The sequence below is a fragment of the Vigna umbellata genome, chromosome 8 (genome assembly GCF_029865625.1).
Source record: "Vigna umbellata cultivar VRB3 chromosome 8, Vumbellata_1.0, whole genome shotgun sequence".
NCBI classification, from domain to species: Eukaryota; Viridiplantae; Streptophyta; class Magnoliopsida; order Fabales; family Fabaceae; genus Vigna; species Vigna umbellata.
Window position 1 is genome coordinate 33,206,636 of NC_142172.1, and position 10,569 is coordinate 33,217,204.

The 10,569-nt window shown below is 32.0% G+C and overlaps 1 protein-coding gene across 1 annotated transcript; it reads left to right on the forward strand.

The window, feature by feature from the left end:
* Positions 1-1,564: 1,564 nt before the first annotated feature.
* LOC124843389 (P-loop containing nucleoside triphosphate hydrolases superfamily protein) lies at positions 1,565-9,401 on the forward strand. The gene is made up of 15 exons (XM_088097735.1): positions 1,565-1,913; positions 1,997-2,155; positions 2,254-2,343; positions 2,477-2,605; positions 2,841-2,941; positions 3,972-4,086; positions 4,520-4,651; positions 6,556-6,621; positions 6,819-6,998; positions 7,164-7,259; positions 7,424-7,561; positions 8,353-8,435; positions 8,540-8,577; positions 8,696-8,904; positions 9,115-9,401. The coding sequence occupies exons 1-15, from the start codon at positions 1,740-1,742 to the stop codon at positions 9,208-9,210; spliced, it is 1,806 nt and encodes a 601-aa protein (XP_087953861.1). The 5' UTR covers positions 1,565-1,739; the 3' UTR covers positions 9,211-9,401.
* Positions 9,402-10,569: the final 1,168 nt, after the last annotated feature.

Genomic DNA, 10,569 nt, shown 5'->3' on the forward strand with positions numbered 1-10,569 from the left:
GTGATCTTTTCCTTATTATTTTCTATAGTGATGAATCATTAATAAAATCTAACATAACAATAACATTGTTAACCAAAAGGTACTATTTATATATTTTTTTAAATATTTAGTTTGTTAAATCCCATAGCAAATATAATCTCAAACCATCTATAAAAATTTCGAAAAAGATAAAAATATAATTTACAGTTTTTTTAAACAAGTCAGAAGGATTTAATTTCTAAATAATATAACCAAGCCAGAGGCCAAATCAAAACACAAGAAAAAAAAAACTATGGATTAAGACAATTTCTTTTTGTACCTCTATGCTTTCAATCTACAATCTTACAAATTCGTTTATTTTAGATTTTATAATTTAAAATATAAATTTTGGATTTTAAAATATATAATCTTAAATATTTTTTTATAATTTAAAATATACAATTTAAAATATATATTTTATACTTTAGAATATATAACTTAAAATAAAAATTTTATGTTTATATTTTAAAATATATAACTTAAAATATAAAAATTATATTCAGAATCATACAATCTGAAATATAAAAATCGATGAGATGTTGGAAGAAAGGGTGTTGCTCCCTACACCACCCCACTTTGCTCCCTGTACCACCACATTTTTCTAAAATTTCAAAACTATCCTTTATATTTTAAAATATCCTACACCCCCACCTCTTTTCTTCAACGGATGTGCCACATCCGTTGAGTTTTTTTTTTTTTTTTTTAATTTTTATTTTTTTAATTTATTGTATTTTAAATTAATATATAAATATTATTTAGTTTTTTAAAAATTATTACTTAATTATTTATAAATTAATTTTATTTTATTTAATAAAATAATTATTATTAATTTTAATTTATGTATTATTATTTAAATAATAATTAAAAATTTGTTATAAATATATTAAAACGGATGTGCCACATGTTAACGGATGTGGCGACATTCGTTGCATTTTTTTTTTGGTTTTTAGTTTTTTTTTTTTAATTTTTTTATTTTAAATTAATGTATAAATATTATTTAATTATTTTAAAATTATTACTTAATTATTTATAAATTAATTTAATTTAATTTAATAAAATAATTATTATTAAATTTAATTTATGTATTATTATTTAAATAATAATTAAAAAATTTGTTATAAATATATTAAAACGGATGTGCCACATCCGTTAACGGATGTGGCGACATCCGTTGTCTTTTTTGTTTTTTTGTTTTTAATTTTTTATATTTTAAATTAATATATAAATGTTATTTAATTTTTTAAAAATTATTATTTAATTATTTATAAATTAATTTTATTTTATTTAATAAAATAATTATTATTAATTTAATGTATATATTATTATTTAAATAATAAATAAAATACTTTTTAAAAATTTATTAAACGGATGTCAACGTTCGTTGAAGGTGAAACGGATGTTGACATCCGTTTTATAGAAGGACAAATTAGGTATGGGGAGGGGGCGGTGGAGGGAGCAACTCCCTGGAAGAAATTACCTTAAATTAAACACATGTGAAACGGCCCAATAAATTGGGCCGGATAACAAATTGCACCACCCATGTCCGATGGGCATTACCTTGGAGTTTGAATGCTTTCAAGCGTGTATTGAAGACCTAAACAAAAGGCAGTTGCAGGTGTTGTGCAAAACTCAAACCACCGGCATTCAAACTTTGGCCTCCGCCACAGCATCGATTTCTGGCCAATTATTAATCTCAAACTTCTGACGGTGGCGGACTCCTTATGGCGGAAACCAAGTTGAAAGAAACCGTTCACGAAGAACAAGAAAAAGAAGAAGAAGCAGATAACCAAAGCTTCGAAGAACTCGGCTTGGACGCTCGCCTCCTTCGCGCCTTACAAAAGAAAGAGATAGAGAAACCCACTCCAATTCAGGCCGTCGCGATTCCACTCATTCTGGTTACCTTTCTTTCTAGCTTCACCTTTCGCCATTCACCATTCAACTTCACTTGAACCTAAACTTGTTCACTCTCTGTTTCCAGGAAGGTAAGGACGTGGTTGCACGCGCCAAAACAGGTTCCGGAAAGACCTTAGCGTATCTTCTCCCGTTGCTACAGAAACTGTTTATCGTTAGTGCTGATCGGAAGAAGCTAGCGCCCAATGCTTTTGTTCTTGTCCCTACTCGCGAACTGTGTCAACAGGTGTGTTAATTTGTTGCGATTTCTGTCATACTCTTTTAAAAAGAAAATAAAACTGTATAACTTAATTTGGTTTTATTTCTTTCTTTCCATTATTTCAGGTGTATGCGGAAGTGTTGTCGCTGGTTGAGTTATGCAGAGTTCAACTGAAAGTTGTGCAGCTGAATAGCAACATGCTTGCTAATGACTTGGTTGGTTATATCTTCTAAATTATTGTTCCTTCGTTTAGGAAGGAAGTTAGTTTCTTCATCTGCTACACTGTTTATGTTTACAATTTGTTTTAGAATGTGCTTTGCTGTAATTGTCTCTGAATTGGGTTTGTAGCGGGCAGCATTGGCCGGACCTCCTGATATTTTGATCTCCACTCCTGCTTGCGTAGCGAAGTGTTTGTCCGGTGGCATACTTAAGGCGGCATCCATTAACGAATCCCTTGAAACTCTTGTTCTTGATGAGGTGAAACCATACGTAGTGAATTGTTTGTTTTAAGTTGATTTACATTCACGGAGCATATGAAACTGTGTTAATGACGCACTGGGTATCCAACATATTGTTGGGCTTGCTGGTTTTCATTGATTTCCTGTTTTCACGCTATGGTTAATGATTCAAGTTATTAACATTTCAAGTAGCTGATGAACGATCTTTGCTTAGTATTTTGTCACATGATCAATGTTTCAAATAATGTTTTCAGGCCGATCTTCTTCTATCATATGGGTATGAAAATGATTTAAAAGCTTTTACACCTCATGTTCCCAGAAGTTGCCAGTGTCTTCTTATGTCTGCAACATCAAGGTGTGCTATTTATGGTGTTTCTTCCACTAATAATATTTTTCATGTTTCCTGTCATTTTCACATCCCTCTCTTTACATGTATGTGTGCATATATAATAAGGTGTAATTAGTTCTCACTAACAAGTTTCACTCACTTTTTACTCTATCAATAGTTTTACATAAAATGCTCTTTTCATTAGCCTGGTCATTGAATTATATCATTATATCAGTTTGTTAGAATAATTACTGTTATATATCATCATTAAGGCTTGTCTGCTAGACCATTAATGAGTCGTACCTAGTTCTGCACCTAGAGGTCTAGTGCAGACTCTTGATGTTCCATGTACTCTTGTGTTTCCAATATATGTAGAAGATAATGAGAGGGATCTAAAAAGCCCTCAAGAATATATTTTATCAGTTTTAATCTCAAGTCAGTTCACTCTAATATGAGTTATACTTACTTTTGCACCAACAATAGATTTTCATAAATTATTTTAAATTGATTTGGCCATTGGATTATTACGTCTTATTACCTACATTATTTGTGTCAAATTTTGTAAAGTTTGCTCAACGATGTGTTCTTTAGATTCATATATTTTAAAATACTTATTACATCAATTTTGGTGTGTATAAATGAGATATGAAATACATTTTGATTAATCTAAAATTGTTGCACATATTCATATAATGGGAATAAGATTAGCTAGTAAAAATTTATTCAATAGTGTGAGTTTAGCTTGCATGAGTGCGAATAGCTTCATTTTTGTTCCCTATGCAAGGATGTGCTTGCTTGTTGTATCTTCGTCATATGAAACTGAAAACAAACATGTTAATTTTTCTAGTGTATTTTTAGATTATATTGTATGTTACCTATAGGCTGAATGGAATACTATTCCTGTGAAATTTTAATGGTAAAGTGTTTTCCTGTGTATGCTCATTCACCATTTCATGACATTAATGACATTATTTTAGGGTTAGTCTTAGATATATTATCTTCATTTGTTTAATATCTCATCTAGTGCATTGATTTATTTCAAACGTACTGTCTGCAGTGCGGATGTTGACAAACTAAAGAAGTTGATTCTGCACAACCCATTTATTTTGACTTTGCCTGAAGTGGGAAATAATAAGGATGAGATCATTCCTAAAAGTGTTCAGCAGTTTTGGGTAATGTATTTCTACCTTTCTTTTTTATCATGTGAACTTAATTGCAGTTAAGTTAATTCTTCGTTCTATCTTCACAAATATTGCATAATTTCTTTCTTTCTATAGAGACCCGCATACCATTTTTCTCTGTTTGGGATCTTTCTTCATTTTATTAGAAGGAAATGAACCATTCTAGCAAGGAAAATTTTAATTTGGAGTGAGAAGGATTTAACACTTTAAAACTAAAAATGTCGTTTGATTCAGTGTTCCCAAGAATATTTCAAGTTTGTTTTATGAATTTAAATCTCTGTTATGTTTCTACCTAGAGCATGTTTGAAAGCTATGAACTTGCACAATAGATTTTAGATTTTTTTTTTCATTTATGGCTGTATCTTTCTCATTTTTCTATGGAACTGATCAGTTTTTAACTTTTTTCATTAAATATTTGTGTCAGATCTCATGTTCTACCAGTGACAAGTTACTTTACATCCTTGCTGTGTTGAAGTTGGGGTTGGTCCAAAAGAAAGTCCTTATATTTACAAATACCATAGACATGAGTTTCAGATTGAAACTATTCTTGGAAAAGGTATGTGTCTGATATAACTATTCGTAAACATTCACTTATTGGTGTTCAACTTTAGGTACCTGTTAATATGTATGACATTTCGTGTGGACTGATGCATTGTCATCACTTCAAGCCCATAGGACTCTTGCCTAAAGTTTTGTGGTAGAAGTAAAACCAAACCATTCATGATCCTTCATTTAATAGCTTAAGCTTTTGCATTTTGGATAGTTTCTTGATAGAGTGCATATTTTTAATGAACTCTATCAAAACTCTGATATAAACCTATCAAAATATGAGAGAACTCCTGGGAAAACCTGCCAAATCCTGCAACAATATACTTGGCAATACGAGAGAATATGAGGAAAAGGAGAAAGGAAATGTGAGTCAAGGAGTCTTATTAAGAGCTTAGTAAACTGAGTGGTTAGAAAGTATAAAGAAACATTGTATGAGTGTTGAAGTTCAAATATGAATTTATGGTAACAAAGTGGAGAAAGAATTATCAGATAAATCACCTATAAAGCCAATGCTTCTTCTTTAGAATTCATTAAAAAATATAAATATAACTCAAAACTAGGGTTATCATTTTTCTATGAAACTCACTGTGAGTTACACTAGTAACTCTTTAGGGCCCGCCAAGGTCTTATTTGATATCTAAATAGGCCAGATTGTCTCTTTGTTGTGGCAAATGGTATACCATAATGTATATACTATGGAAACTAATCGCATAAACTGTGTTATCTCTTCATTAGGACAAACAATATCAATAGGACAAAGCACATTTAGCTCTCGGCCTTCATTTCTCAATTTTTAGAGCAATCATTGACCTGTAACCACCCATAATGAAAACGCAATCAAATATAGTATGAGAAGTAAAATTACACCAGTTTATCAAGACTATATTCTATCTCAAGTCTTTCATCGTTCGAATCAATACTTGCTAAAATTGTACATGAAGTGATCACCACTACTGTTCTGAAATATAAAATTTCATAGTACAAGAGGAAATTAAATGATAGAATTTTTAAAACATGGAAATCAGCATAAAAAGATAATAAACACTTTTTATGCAAATCATTAGCTTGGAATACTCATTAAAGTTGTCACCAAGTAGTTTAGCTATTACAAAGGACTAGTCTGGTCTCTATCAATGCATTCAGGAGGAGCTAATGGAGTAATTTCCTTAATCTGAGCATCAACAATTTAATTTTAAGATTCCAGAAATCTATTCCAAAACCCATAATAATGGGTAATATAGATTTACCAAACCTCCAATTTACAGGCCTGGAGTTTTAAAAGAACCCATATAAAGCCTAGGATTTAACTTTCTACTGCTCAGTACAACAACCGTTACCCATTCATGCCATAAAACAAAATCCCAAAACAAATTCGTTGTTGGTTTACCTCAAACAATTTCATACGCGTAAGTTCCTTAGAATGGCATTTCTCCTTTAAAGTTTCAACTCAAAACAACAATTGTTAACCTTTACTTCTCGTGGATTCAAAGGATTTGAGATTAGAATGTAAGAAAATGAAGGGAAAAAAATTTGATGAAAGAAGATGCAAAAACAAAGTTGATTGCTTCCTCACTTTCTCCTCCATGAACACTTGCTACCACTGTTGGATGTGTGTATTTCTCCTCCACATCTGCTTATTCCTGTAAAAATAAGTTCTTCTCTTTTTCTTTACTTTTGTTCTAATATATTGTTCCCCAAGTTAAACGTGAATTTTTGCTATTTTTGTTTATGTCAATTTTCATACTGTATCAATTCATTGGATAATCCCCCACTCCCCCTTCAATATATCTTTCTGAAAAGTTTGGATTATGTTTTGAATCAACGATGGGTTTAAAACATCTATACTGGCAATGTGATTATTTTGTTGTCATTATTCCTTACTCTCACATTTCCCCTTTTTTGTCCTTGTAGTTTGGGATCAGATCTGCTGTTTTAAATCCTGAGTTGCCTCAGAATTCCCGTCTTCATATTCTGGAGGTAGGCAATGTTATTCAATTCCGTCTTTTATTTGGGCAATAGCTGCTAAGAGCTTTCTACAACCTGGTGCTTCAGAATTCCTGCCAACAAAGCTCGAGGAGTTCATGTTTTCTTGAGAAGTTATTTTTATTAACAATTCATTATGATTTATGGATCTTCATTTTCTCACACGATGTTTACAAATCTGTTTTTATCAGGAATTCAATGCGGGCCTATTTGATTATCTAATTGCAACAGATCTTAGTCAGTCAAAGGAAAAGGATGAAGTGTCTAAGGAAAGTAATGTTGTATCACGGAAGTCTAGAAAACGTGCTAAAGTAAAATTAGATTCTGAATTTGGAGTTGTAAGGGGAGTTGACTTTAAAAATGTATTCACGGTATGCAAGTTCTCTCTGTATCTCTCGCTGATGTTGACATTTTTCAAATTGTTCTGCATATCCTATTGTTAGCAAGCATGGAGTACTATGTTACTTGATAAATTGCATCTTGTTTACATCCGTGTTAAAATCAATTAGTTAATGCTTTCTCTCGTTGATGAAAAGGTTATAAACTTTGAAATGCCTCAAAATGTTGAGGGATATGTTCATCGAATTGGACGAACAGGAAGAGCATACAATTCTGGTACTTCTGTCTCTCTGGTGAGTTCCTGGGACAAAAGTCAACTTTTTTTCTTTCTTCCTAAATTCTAAAGTGTATTCTTAGTTGCATTTTTCCTCTCTTGTCCGTTGGGTATTCCATGGAGATCCCAAATGGCACCAATCTGTATATTAGTGTGATTTAGATATTGGTTTTTTCATCTCAGGTTTCTCCGGATGAGATGGATACTTTAGAAGAAGTAAGATCTTTTGTTGGAGATGACGAAAACAAAGGCACAAGTTCTGTTGCCGAGTTTCCCCTTCTCACCAAGAATGCCGTTGAATCTCTACGGTATAGAGCTGAGGTGATTTATTATCTTTACCCTTGTCTAGCGGAAAGAAAGAGGCGCATGTGTGCCTGTACTTCCATCCTGTTGTCTTATTTTGTTGAGTTAAATTTGTATAGTTTATATTATTTTTATTTTTATCTTATTAATTGGCATGCATTGGTGAGTGATTTGCTTGTGTTGTGGGTAACAGCTAAAATGAATATCCATACATGCGTGAGGGAGTGATTTGTTTGTGGGTAGCAGTTGAAATATTTTGAATAGAAGTTTATCCCAGCTGTTTTATAGATTATTGAAAGTTAACAAATGTAGTTTGATTAGAGACGATTTTTTGGTAGTGAGAGCTATCATCTGCGTTAAGGGTAATTTGTGTACACAAAACTGGGTATTTGTCATTATTCATTGTTGAAGATGAAAAGCTAAAAAAATTCTAGTGATCCATCAACATAAGAGCTTTTTTGCTTGACTAGTATACTTTGCCTTCTGTATTTGGTTGTTGAACTTGAAATTCCGCTTGATAAAAAAATTATCTTATGTGCGTCAATATTTTAAAAGCTTTTGACCACCCAAACGTCAAGCATTTGTTTTGCGCTTATCTTGTCATTCATGTCGCAGTTAAACTTGAGTGTATGGACCTGCATGTTGCGCATACTCTCGTATGTTTTTCTTTTGAATGGATAGCGTATAGAATATATCTTGCTATGCGCCTTCTCTTTTTACCTGATTTTTAAGTGGATATGCTATGCACGAGAATATCTGATCTAACCAGCTGCTTTTTCAACTGATGGGATGTTGACTTTCTCTTGCAGGATGTTGCCAAGAGTGTAACCAGAATTGCAGTCCGAGAATCACGAGCCCAGGATTTGAGGAATGAAATTTTGAACTCTGAAAAGTGAGTACTTGGTATATCATTTGGTGTATTATTGAAAACTTTAACTATGATCTTAAGTTTATTCACGTTCTAATTTATTGCTGCATACCTGTGTTTTTTTGAAGGTTGAAAGCCCATTTTGAGACTAATCCAAGAGACCTAGGTAATGTAATTGGTTGATATTATGGTTAAATATGTCATTGACACATTTATTATGGATAAGGCTTTCTTGCTGTTAATATTGAAGTTGAATTTAAAATATCGAAATCATATTTGAGCAGATCTACTGAAGCACGACAAAGTTTTGAGCAAGAATGCTCCACCTCCGCACCTGCGTGATGTGCCTGACTACCTATTAGACAAACAAACGAAAGAGGCAAGGGAAATGGTCAAACTTGCGAGGGATGCAATGGGAAATAATAATCGCCGCAAAGGATCCAAGAGAAAATTAAGAAAAGATGGAGACCCTCTGAAGGCTATCTCCGCTCTGGTATGATCAACCTTTTATCATCATTTTGACCTCACTTTTATGCCATTTCTGAATCTTTAACTGTGAAACAAAGATGGACAAAACACTTGTGAATGCATATAAAATATGAATACAATGTTGCACTGATCAGAAGATAATACTGAATAGTGTCTTTACTTGTTACATTCTTTTAGATTATTCTGTATTCTGACTTTTATACATTTTTGTCAGGCATCAAAAAGACCGCGCAAAGTTAGGAAGACTGGTGGAAGCGATGGCAACGATGGCAGTGATAGACATAAACGCAAAAAGAACAAGGGTTTATGATTGATTTACCCTTTTCAAAGCCTTATAACAGGCTCAATTTTGTTGTAATTTAGTTCCAAATATCCTAAATCAAAAATAGTAAAAAGTATTAGAATTGTTATTCCCTTTATACCGTGTAGGATCTAAAGCTAGTAATTCTTGTTACAAAATCAAGTTTTGCTTATTGAAACCATAATTTCGCATTCGTTGTATCTCTTGTCTTGCATGTGGCAGTGCTAGTTCATATGGTACCCTACAATGTCGCTCCTTTCCATTCCAAGAACGTCACTGGAGTTACTTGTGGCCAATTCAATTTTAATTTTAACACGTCAAAATGTGTTTTTGGTCATTCTCTATTTTGGTTCTGGTAAGTTGTATTTTTTTCTTTCTAAAATTCTTAATTTATAAAATGACCGCAGGTAGTCAATATATTTAGGTTTAATGTCTCGGTAGGTCCCTATTTTCGGCGTGAATCTCAAATAGGTCCCTTTTCTTTTCGGCGTCTCAATTGGGTCCCCATTTTTGTAAAATTGTAACAATTAGGGGTCTGCCGTCAAATTGGACAAACGGCCGTTTAATTGTTTCTTACGTGTCAGATGGGAATCATGCCACGTGTCATTACTGAAAACACTGTTCATGCCACGTAAGAAACAATTAAACGGCCGTTTGTCCAATTTGACGGCAGACCCCTAATTGTTACAATTTTACAAAAATGGGGACCCAATTGAGACGCCGAAAAGAAAAGGGACCTATTTGAGATTCACGCCGAAAATAGGGACCTACCGAGACATTAAACCATATATTTATCTAGCTTTTTGTGGAAGTCCCAATTGTATTTTATTCATTGACCACATCTTTGAAAAAATGACATGAACTAAAAGCGAATATATCTATAGATGAAGACACAGGTATTTTGAGATGATTACATTATTATAAGAGATCAATTTTTTTATTGACTTCTAATTTCATTAATGATTTAAATGCTATAAAAATTTTACAATTAAGTTTTTTCAATAAAACAGTTTTTTTTATGATCGTGTTTTAAAAGTAAAAAAGAATTACTATATATAATGATTTGTTATTACATGATAATGTATCTTTTATTTAATTAGTCAGTGGGTAGACTTTTACTCTTTAAAATATTCTTAATGTTATAAAAGGAGTATTTATTTTTTATCAAGTTAATATGACTATGATTGTACTTTTAGGGTATGAGTGTTCATACCATCATTAATGTTCATTTAACTGAGATAATGTATAAATGTTGTTAGCAAAATATTGAAGATGAAATTTTGATGATGTCCAAATTAAGTAAAGAGAAATTAAGATTCAAGAAGATTTTTGAAAACTTACAGTGTAATAAAAAGCTTTTGTAATAAA

Bases quoted from the DNA above. Each gene is read 5' to 3' on its own strand.
- LOC124843389 (XM_088097735.1), top strand. From the start codon at position 1,740: ATGGCGGAAACCAAGTTGAAAGAAACCGTTCACGAAGAACAAGAAAAA. The intron at 1,914-1,996 runs GTTACCTTTCTT...CTCTGTTTCCAG, and splicing joins TCGCGATTCCACTCATTCTG to GAAGGTAAGGACGTGGTTGC. The intron at 6,622-6,818 runs GTAGGCAATGTT...TGTTTTTATCAG, and splicing joins CCCGTCTTCATATTCTGGAG to GAATTCAATGCGGGCCTATT.